Source organism: Mandrillus leucophaeus, unplaced genomic scaffold, assembly GCF_000951045.1.
Source record: "Mandrillus leucophaeus isolate KB7577 unplaced genomic scaffold, Mleu.le_1.0 Scaffold1133, whole genome shotgun sequence".
NCBI lineage: Eukaryota > Metazoa > Chordata > Mammalia > Primates > Cercopithecidae > Mandrillus > Mandrillus leucophaeus.
The window spans coordinates 152,918-173,506 of NW_012099577.1; the positions used below are offsets into that span (position 1 = coordinate 152,918).

General features: G+C 38.5%; 1 protein-coding gene across 1 annotated transcript in view; it reads left to right on the forward strand.

The window, feature by feature from the left end:
* The window catches only part of CPEB3 (cytoplasmic polyadenylation element binding protein 3), a 207,632-nt gene that overhangs the window by 84,109 nt on the left and 102,934 nt on the right, over positions 1 to 20,589 (forward strand). The window contains exons 4-5 of the mRNA XM_011995849.1: positions 17,475 to 17,642; positions 19,473 to 19,562. Of these exons, the coding sequence (XP_011851239.1) occupies positions 17,475 to 17,642; positions 19,473 to 19,562 (258 nt within the window). The remainder of the gene's footprint in view (positions 1 to 17,474; positions 17,643 to 19,472; positions 19,563 to 20,589) is intronic.

The following is a 20,589-nucleotide window of genomic DNA, read 5'->3' on the forward strand; positions in this document are numbered from 1 at the left end:
CAAAAAAAAAAAAAAAAAAAACCAAACCAAAACAAAACGAAACAAAAAAAATCTAAGCATCTCAGATAGATCACTACCTGATATTGACTACCTATTCCATATGCCATCCTGTCTCTCTGATATCAGAGTTCCCAACCATCATGAACCAATTAGTCCCAGCACTTTGGGAGGCCAAGGTGGGTGGATCCCTCGAAGTCCAGGAGACCAGCTTGGGTGATATGGTGAAACCCTGTCTCTACAAAAGACACAGAAATTAGCTAGGGGTAGTGGTCCCAGCTGCTTGGGAGGCTGAGGTGGGAGAATGGCTTGAGCCCGTGAGGTGGAGGTTGTAGTGAGCAGAGATCTTGCCACTGCACTCCAGCGTTTGTGCCAGAGTGAGACCCTGTCTCAAAAAAACAAACCAACAAAACTCCCAGGTAGGTCTTTTGTAATTCTTCCTCTCTCCCAAATTCAACATGCTGCCCTCCACCCCTAAGCCTGTCTAGATCTATTAACTTCATCTATATTACTTGGATGTTTAGTGGTTGAAGACTTGTGTGAACAACAATCTCATTTATCCTTTATGGGTGTTAATGTCCAGTGAGTCATTTTTACCTTAGTATCGCAGTCAGATTTGTTTTCATTGGGTATCTGGCCAGAAATCAGATATAATAGGAAAAAAATGAATTTGTTGTTTGGGAGAGAAATAAGTAATTTTAAAATGTGGAGTATTTCCTTTCTCAATAGAGATTTTTCATTGGGATGTCAGGCAGCATAACATCCTTTGGGATGGGAAGAAGGGACAAAGAGACAAGTGATAGGATGTCAAAATTTATTTCATCTTTTAAGTGTTATATTCATCCATATAATTGTGGATGAAGCAAATTTGGGGGAAGGGTCAAGCTAGGAAGCTACCTACCATTTATTATACTTTTTGTAAGAAGATGAATTCTAGGTTCCAAATAATAAACAGTATAAAAGTCCCTTAAATTGTTTTTGGAATGCACCCCCCTTTTGTAAATTATGTAAACAGTAAAAGCTATGTAAATTCAGAAGAGATTTTTTTCAGCTGGGCAGAGTGGCTCACCCCTGTAATCCCAGCACTTTGGGAGGCCGAGATGGGGATCACTTGATGTCAGGAATTCAAAACCAGCCTGGCCAACATGGTAAAACCCCATCTCTACTAAAAATACAAAAATTAGCCGGGCATGGTGACAGGCACCTGTAATTCCAGTTACTTGGGAGGCTGAGGCAGGAGAATCGATTGACCCTGGGAGGTAGAGGTTGCAATGAGCCAAGATTGTGCCATTGCACTCCAGCCTGAGTGACAGAGCAAGTGAGACTCCATCTCAGAAAAAAAAAAAAAAAAAGATTTTTTTTTTGTTGAGGGTTGTAGTACAGAAGGAATCAAGGAAAAAAAATAAAGCTTCAGCTGGATAATCCTTTCTAATATTTGAGTAGTGGGAAAGTGAAGAAGTTAAAGGTGTGGAGTGAGGGCATGTCTGATACCTGAGGAAAAGTGGAAAGTAGTAGAAGATGAGATTGACTTAGTGGTATTTCAACTCTCTGGCTGGAAAGTCTGAATTATTTTCCTATGGAATAAATAGTTTTCTTTTCTTTTCTTTAATTTTTGGTTTTTCGAGACAGAGTCTTGCTCTGTTGCCCAGGCTGGAGAGCAGTGGCACGATCTCGGCTCACTGCAAGCTCCGCCTCCCGGGTTCACTCCATTCTCCTGCCTCAGCCTCCCGAGTAGCTGGGACTACAGGCGCCCACCACCACGCCTGGCTAATTTTTTTGTATTTTTAGTAGAGACGGAGTTTCACTGTGTTAGCCAGGATGATCTCGATCTTCTGACCTTGTGATCTGCCTGCCTTAGCCTCCCAAAGTGCTAGGGTTACAGGTGTGAGCCACTGCGCCTGGCCTCTTTCTTTTTTTTTTTTTTTTTTTTTTTTTGAGACGGAGTCTTGCTCTGTCACCCAGACTGGAGTGCAGAGGCGTGATCTTGGCTCACTGCAACCTCCACCTCCCGGGTTCAAGCAATTCTCCTGCCTCAGTCTCCTGAGTAGCTGGGACTACAGGCGCCCGCCATCACGCCTGACTAATTTTTGTATTTTTAGAGAGATGGGGTTTCACCATGTTGGCCAGGCTGTTCTCAAACTCCTGACCTGAGGTGATCTGCCCGCCTTGGCCTCCCAAAGTGCTGGGATTACAAACGTGAACCACTGGGCCCGGTCAGAAATAGTTTTCTTTAATGCTTAATATAATACACTGTAAATATAACCCCAAAGTATCTTCCTTCTTCAGTATAAGCTAGTTGTGTGACATTTTACACTTTTATTTATTTACTTATTTATTTTTATTTATTTATTTTGAGACAGTCTTGCTCTGTCGCCCAGGCTGGAGTGCAGTGGCGTGATCTCAGCTCACTGCAACCCCTACCTCCCAGGTTGAAGCGATTCTTCTGTCTCAGCCTCCTGAGTAGCTGGAATTACAGGCATACGCTACCATGCCCAGCTAATTTTTTGTATTTTTAGTAGAGATGAGGTTTCACCATGTTTGCCAGGCTGGTCTAAAACTTCTGACCTCAAATGATCCTCCTGCCTTGACCTCCCAAAGTGCTGGGATTACAGGTGTGAGCCACTACACCCAGCCTGTTATGCTTTTAAGAAATGGATTAAGCTCTAAATCGTTTTAAAAAACAGAACCTGGCCGGGCGTGGTGGCTCACGCCTGTCATCCCAGGACTTTGGGAGGCCGAGGCGGGCAGATCACTAGGTCAGGAGATCGAAATACAAAAAATTAGCCAGGCATGGTGGTGGGCGCCTGTAGTCCCAGCTACTTGGGAGGCTGAGACAGGAGAATGGCGTGAACCTGGGAGGCAGAGCTTGCTGTGAGCCGAGATTGCACCACTGCACTCCAACCTGGGTGATGAGCAAGACTCCATCTCAAAAAAAAAAAAAAAAAAAAAAAAAAATGGAGCCTGAGGTTTCAAATTTGAGAAACTTTCCACTCTGAAAATCATTTTACATGACAGGATTTTTAGCGATACATGACACCATAGTCTAGCTCTATTAAACACTATAACAATACATTCTATAGGGCTAGAGTTTTAAAGAGGAAGAAAACCTTTAAAGCGCTGTATTATTAAGCATGGCCTGAGGTGGACCCAGTGCCTTAATCTCATTTTACTTTTGCAGTTTGTTTTGTAGATCAAAAAGATATCACATTCCCCCATCTGTAATACTGAGTGGAAAGTAAATGGAGAGAGTAAGATAAACTTTACTGAGAATTGTACAGAAACACATTCTGTAAAGTAACAGCTGGTTGTATGAAATTTCTGTACATTTTTCAGGGGAATCTATGAAGAGAGAGAGAGTGTGTGTGTGTGTGTGTGTGTGTGTTTAGGGGGAATGTGTGTGTAGTAAGAAATTCAGAGTGACCACCGCATGGTACAGTTTTTAGTTATTTAGAATGAATAATTTTTTCTTATGGTGGTAAGATAAAGTACAAATGAAGATTTACAAATCAGTTTTTTAAAGTACTCTATGTCTGATATACATAATAGGCTCCAATATAAACCCTCATAAGACTTCTGAAACATCCATTGTATCTGTTCCAGTGGCTGCCACATCCAGTTAAATTTCTTTTTAAGATTGTGATTTAGCTTGTACTTCATAAAGGTTTTTTTAAAAAAATATAGTGTTTGCAGTCAAGTTGAACAGTATCTTCATATCAATTAAATAATTCCAAGAATACATAGAAAAGCTTTGTGTGAATTTTTTTTTAAATTTCTAAATTCACCATTTTGATACAAATACCCATGGTTTTCTTCTATGTTTACATGCAGCCAGGAGCTATGGGCGGAGACGAGGTAAATTTTTTTTTTTTTTTTAATGAGATCTTTTGCTTGCCAAATTGTGAGTAAATATGAGTGTGTTTATGTGTGTGTGTATTTATACCTGTGTGTGTGTAAAACAATAATTATTATATGGTGTGATGTTCTATCTTATTTTAGCAAAATAATTTATCACTTTCATTAAAATTACTTTTTGTTGTTAGTTGGTAATTTGTTCTTTTAATTATAAAAAAGATATAGCAAAGACTATTTCTCCTTAAAGTTTTTTGTTATATAGCTTATTGTGAATAAACATGAGGAAATAAAGGCCAAGCATATGTATTTTTCTGCCCTGTATTCATTGTGTTCTTTTCATACAACTTGGAAGGCAGAACTTGGTTTTGGAGGGCAATTTTTGATCTTATTAGGTTGGCTGGTGAATTTTTTTCTGTTATATTCAGAGTCAGATTTACCCCGGAGGTAAATGAAGCTTAAGTTTCAGGGCCTCTCACTTGCTTAGACTCCTTCCAAAGTCTACCTAATTTTTGTATTCTTTTTCTTAAAGAGGGACCCCAAAATAGGCTTTGGTCCCCATAAAACCTGCATTCTCTCCTGGTTATACCCAAACGAAGCAATACGACTTTCATTTGTGTAATGCTGTAACTGTTCTAAAGCATTTCCTATATCTGTAGTTTTTTCAAATAATTTTACGAAGTAGCTAGGAGAAGCCGAATGTAGTAGAAAGCATATGGGACTTAGGGTCAGACAGGTAGGTTGTAATCACTGACTTATCATTTAGATTTGGTATGCTTATCTGTAAATTATGGTAATAAAACCAGTCTTGTCCTACTTCAGAGTATTAGTAAAGTTCTAGTTTAAAAAAAAAAAAAAAAGGGAAATGAAAAGCTATCCATGTAAATTAAAAGTATTCCAGAAATGTAAGTTACTTTGGTGCTCATTTGCAGAAGCTGAAGGAGAAGTAGTAATTGACTTGCTATGTGACCAAGTTAAAGCCAGAGTCAAGATCACAATCTGTGTCTTTTGGCTCTTTATTTGCTAATGTTTACCATTCATCAGGCTGTCTCTGACTTTGTAGTTGAGTCATGAAGAGAAGATAATGATGCTAAATTCAGAGTATTTTATTATGCTATTTAAAAAAATATTACAAATATTTTCTGCCTATGCTTATCCAAACAGTACTTTTATCATTTCTTTCACAGCAAATATTTGTTGAATGAGTGACTATTGGCAGAAGCTAATATGTATGTACAGTGGATCATACAGTCCTTTTGCTTTTCATCATCATGTGGAAAAACATTTGTGTAAATGATTATTTTCTATCCATGGAAATAAATATCATTAAATTTTATTGCCTTCTTTTTAAATTTAAAAAAGTTAAAGCCTAGAAATAATGTTATTAAGACATATTTTGTACCATATTTGTTTCATGTTGCTAGAAAAATGATCGCTGTCAGGAAAAAAAGGAAATGGACTATTTTATATAGAAAATAGACACCATCTGGAGAATAGACAGCAGGGACTGACTTTTCCTCTTCTCACGTGCTAATCAGTCACCAGATCTTTTCAAGTTTTTCCCTCTCGTTTTCTCAGGTTTTGTCCTTCTCATTTCTGCTATTTTTGTTTCTCCTGTTCCATTTCTACAGCTTCATCTTTCTGAAACACCACTTTGTCTATGTCAACCCCATTGTCAATTCAGGGTCCCCATGATCTGGCCTCTGCCTCTTTTACCAACGTCATTATCTTCATTTTTCTCACCTCATCTTCCCCTGACCAATCTATTTGCTTTCCCACTGTCTGGCCATACAGGTCACCCTTCCTCTCATCTATGTATCTAAGGACTATCCTTATTTTACTAGTTCAAACCTAACCCTTTCCAGGAAGCCTTCCCCAGTTTCTTACAGACCGTGTTTTCCTCTGATTCTGTTGTCTTGCATTTTTCCTGCCTTTTCTGTATGCCCTGATTCTTCAACTGGGATAAGTTCTTTGAGGATAGTTGTCTTTAGTGCCTAACACTGGGCCGTATGTATAGTTAGCACTTATTAAGTGCTTATTGATAAGGATTATTTTGAAATAACACCCTACATTTATGCAGAGCAGAGTGTGGCATCATATTTTTTAAAAATTATTTTATTTTTATAAATAATAGCATATTAATACTATACATCAAGAATATAAAGTCACCTATAGTTTCCGAGCTTCTGAAAAAAATACTCATCCTTTTTTCATTTTACTTTCTCCCTATCTATTTGTGAGGTTGATTTTCTTGTTCTCAGAAGTCACTGTCTTCTTAGTATGAGGTGCTATACTAAATATTTCCTGGAATGACTTGGTCCTTGCTCTTGGTCTGCAGTTTGATAGGTATAGATGAAGAAGAGAATGATGAGAGAGAGAAAGAGAGAAGCAGAAATGCTAAAAGACTGAATGTTGGCTTTCTGTAATAAAAAAGAATGGACAGAAAATGTTTTGTCCATGTTTTCAGTAAGTATTTCATTTCCAAAGCTGAAAAAGAAGTCATCTTCCTTAAATGTAATGATATAACCATATGGGATGAAGTATGTCTAGATCTCATATCTAGAACGCTCATTCTCTGAAATGTATTCATTTGAGCCAACTCTGCATAATATACTTCTGAGGAATTGGCAGACTTCCTCATGCTTATTTTTTCATGTGATCAGGGATTAAATTAATTTTTGATCCCTTTCCTCTAATTAACATTTAGACTTGCCCAAAAAGCATAAAAATTAAGCTTGCTGATGTACGTTACTTCCCTCTACCTACGATTAGGAATAGAACTGGAGCTATAGCTCATTTTCTACGTGTTACATAAACACATTGGTAAATTTTTTTCTTTTTTTGAGACAGAGTCTCACTTTGTCGCCCAGGCTGGAGTGCAGTGGCATAATCTTGGCTCACTGCAACCTCCGCCTAATGGGTTCAAGCGATTCTCCTGCCTCAGCCTCCCAAGGAGCTGGGACTACAAGCTTGCACCACCGTACCTGGCTAATTTTTGTATTTTTAGTAGACATGGGGTTTCACCATATTGGCTAGGCTGGTCCTGAACTCCTGGCCTCAAGCCATCCGCACATCTCCCAACATGCTGGGACTACAGACATGAGCCACCGCACCTGGCCATGTTGGTAAATCTTCTAGGAACAGAAAAAAAGGGAATGTAATGTATGTGAAAGTTTTGAGTTCTATTGGCCAGTGGACTTTTACACCTCTCCTGATAAGTGTGAAAAGTTTCCTGGGATAAGTAGAATTTCAGGACCTATTTGGATAATGGAATAGGAATGGGAAGCAAGACATTCTAGTATATATTTCTCCTTAGAAGAAAGCTTAAAGATGAGATTGCCATGACCAGATGCTTAGAGTACATATCTCTGAGTGTATGCTGTGGGGCCAGCTGGAGAGGAGAAGCTGGTAGTAAGACGATCTATGCTGCCTTAATGAATGTTTTTGAAACAGAAGGTGAAACTCCTGGACACAGATATTGTCAGGCTTTAGAAAGAGGGTTTTATGATAAAGTAATGAAAGCAGGAGATAACTTGAACATCAGCTCAAGGCTTGGATGGGGGCATTGAAGGTGGACTCTTAGCAAACCAAGTGCTTCTAGTAATGTAGTTGAAGCAGTAATAATGAGAAATGAGAAGAATTATATGTGAAAGAATAAGATTTGAAAATAAATATCAGTTATGTATAGTTTAAAAATACCCAATTTATATCTATTTTTATTTTGTTCCAGTAGACAAACCTTGATTTCATTTGTGGAATAAGAATCACACCAAAGAATCTTACCATTTTTCTTTGGTAGTATTCTGCCTTTGATAAGCTTTAATATGTGTCTTCCTATACAACTGCAACCGCTGTTAGAAACTAGTCTACCAGGTAGTGTCACTTAAGACTTTTGCCTACACATTTAATATATGCTGTGCTTTTCATTTCACATGAGAATGAATTTTTATGGTCTCCATGAAACTCTTGTCCATAAGTGGACATGTTGGCTATGCCAGTATTTTTGATGTTTAACAGAATTTCTTAGTTATAGAGCAGTAAGGAGAATATGAAAGGTCCTTTTAACAATGCAAATGAGAAAATACAACTAGTCTACCAGGTAGTGTCATTTAAGATTTTTGCCTACATATTTATATTGTGCTTTTCATTTACATGAGTATGAGTTTTTATGGTCTCCGTGACACTCTTGTCCATAAGTAGACATGTTGGCTATGCCAGTATTTTTGTTTTTGTTTTTTGCTTTTTGAGATGGAGTCTCGCTTCATTGCCCAGGCTTGAGTACAGTGGCGCGATCTCGGCTCACTGCAACCTCCGCTTTCCCAAGTTCAAGCAATTCTTCTGCCTCAGCCCCCCGGAGTAGCTGGGATTACAGGCACGCACCACCATGCCCGGCTAGTTTTTGTATTTTTAGTAGAGATGGGATTTCTCCTTGTTGGCCAGGCTGGTCTCAAACTCCTGACCCCAGGGGATCTGCCCACCCCAGCCTCCCAAAGTGCTGGGATTATAGGCGTGAGCCACCATACCTGGCTCATGCCAGTATTTTTGATGTTTAACAGAATTTCCTAGTTATAGATCAGTAAGGAGAATATAAAAGGTCCTTTTAACAATGCAAATGGAAAAATACAAAGAATGATTAGAGTTACTGCTATAAATGTACTCCTGCATATATTTAGTTCATAAAAATATATTGATATTAATTGGTTACTTAATTGATAACAAAAGTTCTAAAATCCAATCAGACAAACTTGTGTGCTGAGTTGAAGTTGAGTATTTCTGTCAAAAGCCTGCTTAAGGGAAGAGAGATCAGCTATTCCAGTGAGACCATGCTAGAAGCATACCATCCTGCTAATTCAAATCCAGTTGTATGAGCTTGCTTGTTTAAGGGTATGGATGATTCTAGAATAAAACATGGACATGAATCGGAGAATTTTCTGAATGTTCATGGTTATAATATCTGGAAATGTTACTGCTCATAGTAATAGGAAAATTTGAGCACAGACAATAGTGAGGGGAAGATGACTAGTTTTTCACTTTTATGGGAAGTTAATTTGGGAGGGACCAAAAGAAAGACTGAAGGAGGGATTTTCTGGGCCTTACACCCAAATTTTGCTCATTAAGTGTTTTCATACCTATATTGTACTAGACTCCAGATGTGGTCTCTGACATTGCTTAATGGTCACTCTAGTAGGGAGAGAGACAATAAATAAGTGAAACTAATATTTTTATTCTTAACACTCGTGATAAATACTAGGCAGAAAAGAATAGGGGAGTCCCTCCAAGGTAGGGAGGTCACCTCTGAAGAGGTGATATTTAAACAAACTGAAAGGATGGAGGGACAGCTATCTAAAACTTTTTTTTTATTATTAAGGAAATTTTCAAATATATACAAATATAGAATACTTTAATGACCACCAATATATCCATCATCAGCTTCAATTATTATCAGCATTTTTGCCAGTTTTGTTTCATGTATTCTCTTCCCTTTCTCCCCAGGAATATTTTAAAGGGAATTTCAGGTATTATGAGACAGATAGCTAGTTTAAAAGGGGAAGGTGGAAGGAACTGCATTTGTAAAAGGCTTGAGGCAAAGTACAGATACATGCTACAACATAAACCTCGAAAACATTACACTAAGTGAAAGAAGCCAATCTCAAAAGTCACATATTTGTATGATACCGTTTATATGAAGTGTCCAGAATAGACAGATGTATTGAGACAAAATGGAGATTAGTGGTCGCCTAGGGCTGAGAGATTGGGGGAGAATGAAGAGGGACTGCTAATGGATTAAATGGATCAATTTGGATTAAATGGATCAATTGTATAATATGAGAATTATATTTTGAAAAAGTCATGTTTCTTTAAAAAAAAAAGGCTTGAGGCAAGAAAGGGCTTACTTTGAGGAAGCCTAGAATGGCTGATAGTTGGTAGGTGATGGAGGAGTATGTCTTAAGATGAGTTTGGAGGAAGGAAAGAGAATCTGATCTTGCTGGACATTAGCTCCTGGTAAGGATTTTGAACTTGGTCCAAGTACAAGAGGAAATCTTTGAAGCTTTAAAGCAAGGTCAAATGATTGGATTTATGTTTTTTAAAAGAGCACATCTGGTTGCTGTTTGGAGTGGAGTGGAAAGAGAAGTGGGGTTGCCTGGTTAGGAGGTGATATTAAGCATGAGATGAGGATAGTTAGGATAGGGTGATGGCCGTGGAGTTGGAGAGAAGTGAACAAATTAAAGATATATCTTGGAGAATGGGATCAACAGTGGCATTTAACAGATGGTGTCAGGTTGCTGAATTAACCTTGGAGAGTAAATAAGAAGGAAAACTCAGAAATGATTTTGAGATTCTGGCTTGAGTGATTGGGTTAATCGTAATGCCACATATTGAAATGGGACTGGGAGAGAATAAGTTTAAGGTAGATGTCAAAAGTTCACTTGTAAACACATTAAGTTTGTGATGCCTAAGAAATACCAGATATTAATATGAAGTAAATCTATATTTATGTAAGATTTCTGTGTAATAAAAGGGATTCTCCTGTCCCCAGGGATCTGAAAGCCTGTCATCTAGTTAAACTCTCTCATTATGCAAATGAGACCATAAGTGAAATGTTTTTTGTTCAAAATCACATACTGGACACTAGACTGGAAACTATCTTGACTTCTAGGGAATATATATGTATTTTATGAGGGAGTTATGCCTCATAATTCCTTTTTCTTAAACCCCCAAAGTGACTGATTTCTGAGCTACTTGCAAGACTAAAATGAAAAGAGTCAGGCTTGGAATAGAAGTGCTGGGCCAGAGGTACCCTGGAGCTGCTGGAGTGATGACAGAGGCCTTGGTGGGAGCTCAGAGGTGAGGTCCCAGCAGCTTTGACAGCATAGTTTGGCCAATAGACTTTTGTTTTTCCATCATTTGCTGAAGGAAAGGGAACCTTCTGGGGAGGAATTATCTTGGACAAGCCTTCCATGCTTAACTAATGCTTTGCAAGTCTTCTATTTGGCACTTTTCCTACAAGCTCGTTTGGTTTTAAGCCATCTCCACATTCAGAGATGATTTGTCCAATTACTGGACCAAAAACTAATTGTAGATAGTAATTGAAATAGATATCAGAGAACCAGACCATTGGTGGAAAGCCAAATGGCCAACTTGCAGCATTTGAGAAACCTTTCTCCTGCTTTTATTGAAATATTGAATATACATATTTTATGTGGCAGTATCATGGTGTTCTAAAGCAGGTTTATAGTCTCCTCACATAGAAATATAATTTTTGATAAGTAATGTGGCTTGCTTAACACATTTTGGTATTGGAAATGTTTTCCTTAAAAAAAAGAAATATGTCAGAGAGATGCTAGTTAGTGAAGCAAGACTCCTCTTGGGGCACTATTTAGGTGCAGCCTCTTGAATTTTCAGTTTCTAGTAACACATGTCCAGGAACTAAAATTTTCCCGACTTCTCAGGGATGATTTGTTTTGGAGATGGATTTATGCCAATCAAATGAATGCATGAATACCACCCTCACAAGGGATTACTGGACAAATCAGAATACCACTGTTTTCTCATGAGCTGGATGTATATAGAAATAAAATTTCAGTAACTGACTGTCTACAAGCTCAAGAATCACCCCTTCACAATAGCAGAGTCCTGAATTTAACAATAGTCCTTCAAGAGCTTATAATAAGAACATAGGGGCCAGAAGCGGTGGCTCATGCCTGTGATCCCAGCACTTTGGGAGGCCCAGGCAGGAAGATCACTAGAGCCCAGGATTCAAGACCAACCTGGGCAACCTAGTGAGACCCCATCTCTATATTTAAAAAAAAAAATGAGAGAGAGAGTGAGCAGAGGGAAATAGATTATTTTCAAGCTCTGGAAATACCAGGTGAACCATTCTGTCCCCTGAAGGAATAAGCCTACATAGTATGATAAAGTTATCATATCTCCTGTTGGTCTGCACTGGGTAAACACTACAAGCTCTTACTCTACAATTCTGTCTTTTAAATCCTTTCTGCAGACTTTTTGTTCTGCCAACACTTCAGGCAGTCACGTTACAGTAAGGATGAGTAGGTTATAGATTTTACATTCCAGTGTTGAGAATATACTTTCCTTAACTTGATTGAACTTGGATATTTCCCAGGGCTGCATATACTTCACACAAAATATCTCTTTCAATGGCTGCCTGTAGCAGACAAATAATCTCCACCTCAGTGATTCTTAAACTTGAGCATAGGAATCACTGGGGAAATTTGTGTGAATTCAGATTTTCAAGCCTGACCCCCACAGATTCAGATTAGTAGATCTAGTGACTGGGCTCTCATACCTATATTCTTAATTATTACCCACACTTAGAGAAATATCATTTATGCGTTAGTTCTTAGCAGTTTCATTTCCAAGGGCAACTTTATTGTATTGCTAAAGTCTCTAGTACTCTCAATACTAATAGACAGAGGTTTGGTTTTAAAACCTTGACAAATTTCTTAATTACCCATAACCACTTAATAAAACTGTCCAAATTTTTACAACTCTTGATTTTGTTTTCTTTGCCAAAATACTCTGAGCTGTGGTTATGTTGACCATGCAGAAAGTTCTTTTTGTGCCAGAATGTCTTCCACATCTGCTTCTTCTCTTTCACTGCTCTGATTCAAGACTTCCTCATGTCTCATCTGGACAGTCATAGATTTCTTCAGACTCTCACCTCATCCACCCCCTCCCTAAGTTCAAAATGTTGGTGGAAGTAATAGAAGTTATGGTAGGATTTTGGTTAGAGGACTAACATGGTCATAGATATCTTAGAGAAGTCATTCTGACAGGACAGAAGATCGATTGGGTGAGAATATCATGGTCTCTATGGAGTTAGTGTAGTTCAAAAAAAGCTAGTATTAGAGCTGGGCACAGTGGCTCACACCTGTAATCCCAGCACTTTGGGAGGCAGAGACAGGCAGATCACTTGAGGTCAGGAGTTCGAGACCAGTCTGGCCAACTTGGCGAAACCCTGTCTCTACTAAAAATAGAAAAATAAGCCGGGTCTGGTGGCACATGCCTATAATCCCAGCTACTGGGGAGGCTGAGGCAGGAGAATCCTTTGAACCTGGGAGGCAGAGGTGGCAGTGAGCCAAGATTGTGCCACTGCACTCTAGCTTGGGTGACAGAGCGAGACTGTGTCTCAAAAAACAACAACAACAACAACAAAACAAAAAAACCAGTATTCAAATAAATATTAAATTCGAAAAGTGGGAAAATAATTTTTTCCATTTTGTAATGTAGAACATTAATGCCTGACCAAATAAAAGCAATGGGAGGCCAGGCACGGTGGCTCACGCCTATAATCCCAGCACTTTGGGAGGCCGAGACGGGCGGATCACGAGGTCAGGAGATCGAGACCATCCTGGCTAACACAGCGAAACCCCGTCTCTACTAAAAATACAAAAAAAAAAAACCTAGCTGGGTGTGGTGGTGGGCGCCTGTAGTCCCAGCTACACAGGAGGCCGAGGCAGGAGAATGGCGTGAACCGGGGAGGCGGAGCTTGCAGTGAGCTGAGATTGCGCCACTGCACTCCAGCCTGGGCGATAGAGCAAGACTCCGTCTCAAAAAAAAAAAAAGCAATAGGAAAGGTCTCAGTTTTCTAGGACATGATTACATCTCTGTCATTCTCACACCTGTGTATTGTGTTTCATCATAGATTTGCAGCCACATGCTTTTGCACATACTGTTTTCCTTCCCTGGATGCTGCCTCACATTTAACATTTTTGGTGTGCCTTTTATGTGACCTAATTAGGGCAGGAAGATACAGTGGTGAACAAGATTAAATTGGTCCCATCCTAATAGAGTTTTCAATTTAATAGGGTTAGGGAAAGAGATACTCAATAAAAACGCATCCAAATGGTATAATGGTCCTTGGGGAAAGTGTTAGGAAGGAGAAGTACAGGGAGCTGTGTGTGGCTAGAAAAGGGAATCTAACCTAATCTAAAGGTTTAGGAGAGTTTGACCTGAGGAAGACTTTTCAGCTGAGACCTGAAGAATTAGTAGGAATTAATTAGAAAATTGGAGAGTTGAAAAGGGTATGTTTGTTTTAGGTAGAGGGAACACATTGTCCTTATGGCCTGCAGCAAGGAGGAATAATCGGAAATACGAAAGAGGTCTGTGTGATTGGCAGTTAGTGAGCAAGAGGGAGAGGCAGCAACTGTGATGTAGAAGAGGTGTGCAGAGGCCTTGCAGTTGACAGTAATTTTTTTAAAATTTATCCAAAAAGTAATGGGAAATCATTGAGGGCTTTTGAGGATGGGATGAGGAGTGTGCTTACATGTTCAAATTAATGTTTGACAATGGTACCTTTGGCTGTTTTGTGGAGAAAGCATTGTGGGGTAGAAGGTAAAAGTCAGTAGACTAAACAGACTATTTAGTCTGCTTGAATTGGCAGACTAATTCAAGAGATGGATTTGACATGGAGTGTAAGAGAAAGGGAGATGCCAAGGATGATTTCTAGGTTTCTAGATTGAATCCAGTGTGGATAATCAGCATTTTTTATTGAGAGTTTAGGGACTACTAGAGAAGGAACAATTTTGGAGGGAAAGATCAAGAGCTGTTTTGACAGTACTTACTCTGTGGCTTCTTGTTCTTTTACTTCAGAAATTCCCATTCTGACAAGATTCTGCTCAAAATTGCCCTCCTGTGAAAATACTCTAAAAATCTCTCCCCGCCCATCTCCAGAAGGGTAGTAAATTGTGCTCTTGCATCACTTGGTAAAGTCTTCTCTTAGCGTATCTGTTTTATAATTATTTATGTACTCGCCTGTCTCCCCCACCAGACTATGATTTCTTTGGCAAGGAAGTATCTTATTTGTTCGGTGTCACTGAAATATGGGTGAATATTTCCTCAAGTGTTTTCCACTGAGTTTTGTATAGTGAAGGGTTACTTTAACATCTGGGTAATGCTGGCGTAAGTTAATGTTGGTTTTTTTTGTTTTTTGTTTTTTGTTTTTTTTGAGACAGAGTCTCGCTCTGTGCCCAGGCTGGAGTGCAGTGGCGTGATCTTGGCTCACTGCAAGCTCCGCCTCCTGGGTTCATGCCATTCTCCTGCCTCAGCATCTCCGAGTAACTGGGACTACAGGTTCCCACCACCACGCTCGGCTAATTTTTTGTATTTTTAGTAGAGACGGGATTTCACCGTGGTCTTGATCTCCTGACATCATGATCTGCCCGCCTCGGCCTCCCAAAGTGCTGGGATTAAAAGCGTGAGCCACCACGCCCGGCAATGTTTTTTTTTGTTTGTTTTTTTGTTTTTTTGTTTTTTTTTTTTTTGAGACGGGGTCTCACTGTGTCACCCAGGCTGGTGTGCAGTGGTGCGGTCTCAGGTCACTGCAACCTCTACCTCCTGGACTCAAGTGATCCTCCCACCTCAGCTTCCCCAGTAGCTGGGACTACAGATGTGCATCACCATGCCCGGCTAAGTTTTGTATTTTTTGTAGAGACGGGGTTCACCATGTTGCCCAGGCTGGTCTTGAACTCCTGGAATCAAGTGATCCACCTGCTTCGGCCTCCCAAAGTGCTGGGACTACAGGCATGAGCCACCATGCCTGGCCAGTCAATGTTTCTTTACTGTAGAATTTTTCATAGCCTTTTATTTTCTGAGGTGGAAAGGCATAACATATGCATTTTTTCCCCGGCTTATTTATTTTCCCCTTCCCCAGCTCTTGTTTTCTGAGTATCTAATGTTACTAGTGTTGAAGGTAAGAGGTGGAGTTAGGAACACTCAGTGGGAAATGCTGATTTGCGCATGTGCCTGACACTGAGTAGGCATGTAATTCACTGAGTGTGGTCTATGGAATAAAGCAAACCTGTCAGCTCTAGGAGAATGTCACTGGATGTTTTTGGGAAGCTCTTTTTGCTTATAGTTGCTGCAAATGTATTTCTTTCACCCCCAGTGATCAAAACAAACATCAAGGGATGATAATTTACTGTCTATTGTTTGTTGCTGCCAGGCTAAAAAAGATAGGTGGCATGAGATGACAGATTTTGTTCTGTTTCTTTGTAGCTAAGCTGGGGAAAACTGAACAAAAAATTCTTTGGTCTTTTTATTTAACTCCTAGCATTAAAACGGTGTCTTTCTTACACTAACTGAGTTGTTCACGAAATAACCAGAGTTATATTAATAACTTTAACTTTTTTGTAAAAGAATTACATGTTCAGTATTTTTCTAAGGGCTATTGATAGAATGGCTGTTGTGACACAAAAAACCTAGGTTTCAGGGAAATAAAGATAGGATAGACTAAATGGGGAAGACACTGCTTTTTTTTTTTTTTTTTTTTTTTTTTTAAGAGTATATGAATTTACTTTAGAGGGGAATTTTCCTTTCCCCCCGCAAAAGTTAGAGTGCTCTAATGATTCATTTTTAGAGTGGAACCTAGTGGAAAGTTTTACTAGGAAGTCACTGACTCAAACAGGAAATATATTTGATTTTAAATTTAGATTTTATTTTGTAATGCCAAATGGCATTATTGTATTACATTTACTGCTGGTAAATTTACTGCTGACTCTAACTGCTGGTATCTTTCTTATAGTCATGTGGAGTGGGTAGGTACTTTTGATCTACAAACTTCATTTGGCTATAAAGTTAATGAAAATAATTCTTTTTTCATTTCTTTTTATATATTTTTTGAGTGATATAAAATATAGCCTAAATTGGTAGGGTTAAGGGTTTCATAACCACATCCACATTTATACTCCCACATCTTAAGTTATGTGTTTTCATTTATTTACCCTGTCCTTTATTATTGCATATGTTTATTTCCAAATTGGAGTAGCTTGGAATGACAAGGAAAACTTGATGATCTTTAGTTCTGCTATTAGAAAAGAAGTTGTCAGCGTCTGTCACCAGTTTTGTATTCCCTTGGCTATCAGGACCACTCTTTAGAACTAAACCTCTGAGGATACTGTAAAGAGCAGGTAAAAATCTGTGGATAGAGATTACTTTGTCCATTTATTTTAAGAAATGACTAAAGAAAGAAAAAAAAGCTGCTGAATATACTCCTAGTAGCTATGATAGAGACTGAATGAGTAAAATGTAGTGATTTTTTAGCAAGGAAACCACTGAAATTTTGATGCTTTTTTTTTTTTTTTGAGACTGAGTTTCACTCTTGTCACTCGGGCTATAGTGCAATGGCACGATCTTGGCTCACTGCAACCTCCACCTCCCGGGTTTGGGTTCAAGCGATTCTCCTGCCTCAGCCTCCTGAGTAGCTGGGATTACAGGCATGCACCACCATGTCTGGCTAATTTTTATATTTTTAGTAGAGACAGGGTTTTGCCATGTTAGCCAGGCTGGTCTCGAACTCCTGACAGGTGACGCAGCCATCTCAGCCTCCCAAAGTGCTGGGATTACAGGCATGAGCCACCATGCCCACCTGGACGATTCTTTTTCTTTAGTTAGCAATCTGGTCATCCCACAGCTGTGCATACCCTCACACAAAAATGATGATAAAAAGTTATCTAGATCTGGTAATCTTCAGTCCTGGTAATCTTGGAAAAGTCACAGCTCAGGACACTTTTGTTTTGTATGCTTCTCTCTGCACTTCGGGCTTCTAATAGAGCATTTATTGTCCTAGAAAATCATTTTAATTATAGAAACTCCCGCATTTGTTTCAGGTCGATCTTCTCTCTTTCCCTTTGAAGATGCCTTCCTGGACGACAGCCACGGCGATCAGGCCTTGTCATCTGGCTTAAGTTCTCCCACTCGCTGTCAAAATGGGGAACGAGTAGAACGCTACTCTAGAAAGGTGTTTGTTGGAGGCCTTCCTCCTGATATTGATGAAGGTACTATGCATTCATTAATGATTTTGCAAAGGCTGAGTTTGTTCTTTGTGTGTTCTGACCCTGCCTCTCCTCTCCAAGTCAACTTTAGGACATTTATATCTTAGTGTATAGGAGGTGAGACTATTTGGTAGATTAGAAAGTAATAGTCTATTATTGTACTAAGTACTTCATGTTACATTATCTCATTTAATCCTCATAGCTATCTTATAAGGATATCCTAGCATCTCCATTTTATAGATAAGGAAACTGAGGATCAGAGAGAAATAATTTGTTCAGGGTTATACAGCTGATGGTGCAGTTACAACTCAAATTCAATTAGATTCCAGAGCTTTTGCTTATGTCCATCACACCAGACCATCTCACATTTTAATATAAATACTGGCCAGTGCAGTGGCTCACGCCCGTAATCCCAGTCCTTTGGGAGGCCAAGGTGGGAGGATTACTTGAGCCCAGGGGTTCAAAACCAGCCTGGGCAACATAGCAAGACCCTGTCTCTACAAAATAAAAAGATTAGCCGGGTATGGTGGTGCATGCCTGTATTCCCAGCTACTTGGGAGACTGAGGTGGGAAGTCACTTGAGCTCAGGAGTTTGAGGTTACAGTGAGCTGTGACCACACCACTGAACTCCAGCCTGGGTGACAGAGTGAAACCCTGTCTCATAAGTAAATAAATAAATAAAAATAAATACCTATTTAAAAAAGCATAATCCCCCTCTTTAAAAGAATGAAAATGAATTTGAATTTTTCTTAATAATAGTTTTGAGATGCTATCAGTCCAAAAGTGAGTGTTCACTTATGCCTAAAGCCAGTTTATTTTAGCACACAGTAAGTTGTCAATAAATATTTGTTGAAAGGATGAATGAAATAAAATTGTGACAAAGTTAACTTAAGCAAAAAACAACTCTAGTTCCAGTAGGCTTTGGGTCTGATATAAAAATACTGTCTGATATTCTAACAGTCTTGTTTTTCCAGCATTTTTCTGGCTATGACACACTTCTAATTTATCATGATTTCCTTTTTTCATGGTGAGAGGAGAAAAGTCTCAAAAAGTAGTGTTATTTTAGACTAACTACATTAAAGTTATACATAGCTGAACGCTTATTTTCCTCCAAATTGTTCTTGTATTCATGTTAATCTCATCTATTGATTAGATTTTCTTCAAGACAATTCTTAAGATCATGGCTGAGAGAGTGGTACCCTAAACCTGAGTAGGAGCCAGGTTATAACCTCTGCTTTGAGTCATATGTCAGAAGGAAAATATAAATGTGTTGATCTATAATTTTTGATATATTTTCTATATAGGATATGTAATATGTAGTTACTAAAGATAGTATTGGCTGTCAACATTTTCTTATCACCCAATGGAATTACCTACTTATTGCCCCTACTCCTCACCAAAAGAATCATATCTGTTTCTTAAATAATCTTAGAGGTTCCATACAAGTGAAACCATATTTTAAATATTTTCTGTATGTTACTTTCTTCCTAAAAATCAGAGAACATTCCTATTTTTAGAATCTTTCTATTTGACATAGAAGTCACCTTAGTTTAATATGAGATATTTTTCTTCCAAATTCTTTATGTCAAGTTTATTGGCAGTGAAAAGAAATGAATTATAGTTAGAAACACACTTTTCATGATTAAAAATGAATAACCAAATGTACACCCAAGCAATGGTATTTCACTTAGTAGGTTTCACTTCTGTAAAAATGCTTTAGAAAACAACCCTCAAAACATTTTTTTAAACTAAAAAGACATGTTTTGTGCTATTCTGGTTTTCTGATTGCAATATTTTTTTCTCTTTTGATAAGATTCTTTCTTTGTTTTGTAGATGAGATCACTGCCAGCTTTCGCAGGTTTGGACCTCTCGTGGTAGACTGGCCTCACAAAGCTGAAAGCAAGTCGTATTTTCCTCCTAAAGGTAATGCTCTTAGAATGTCTCCACTGCCTGCCTGTTGGAGAGAGAGCATGACAGTTCAATAAAAGGCAGCCTTTTACTTGTTGAATTTAGCTGTTGAATTTTAGCTATTGAATTTTTTCAATAGCTGTTGAATTTTTTCCCCCAATTAGGAAAACATTTTAACGTTTATCATCCTTCTGTGTATTACGTTTCCACTTAGAGACTCTTCCCCAGAAGCACACTGATTGTTGCATGGCACCGATTTTATTGACAGTGAGACCCTGGGAGTCTGTTGTTGATGAGCCTCCTGCTAATTTTCATTATTTTGAAAGAAAAGATCTAGGGTTTTGAGGAATGTCAGCAATGGTAAAGAAAAAGATTATTTAGGGTCAGATTTTATTTGCATTCCATAACCCTATGGTTTTATAGATTTTGTAAACCCCAAACGTGGGAAACCTAGTGGCTAAAGAATGGCATTGTACAAAATTATTTTTATCCACATCTGTATCTTAAGTGACTTAGCCTGTTTGGGAGTGGAGGGCAAACTAGCAAAAGACTCTCCGTATGACCCTGCTTCTGTGATTTTTGGGGAGGTTCATTTGATAATTTATGAGGGCATGAAAATATATTGCTTTGTTCATAGTTTGTCATTTCTGCAGAATCTAGGGAACTTTACTGGTGATATTCACTTGGGTGTGTTCCTAGGTTTATATAGAAGAATGTTTTGGGTTAAAGGTTTTGTTTGTTACATTCTGTAGATAGGTTTCAAGAATACATTTCATTTCAGATAAATGACTTTTTAATACATATTATTGTGTAATATTACCCAGCACAAAAAGATGGAGTGAAAATACTTGTCCTTCCTGTGCCTCATAAATAAATCAAATTATAGCTGAACCTGAGGAAGGCAAGTGGCTTCCTTTTATGTCCTGTTTATTAGGTTTCTTTGTCAGTTGTACTTCTCCAATTCTCACTCTCTTTATAACCCACAAAAATAAGTTAATACAGAGTTGCTTGTTCTTTTTTTTTTTTTTTTTTTTTTTTTTTT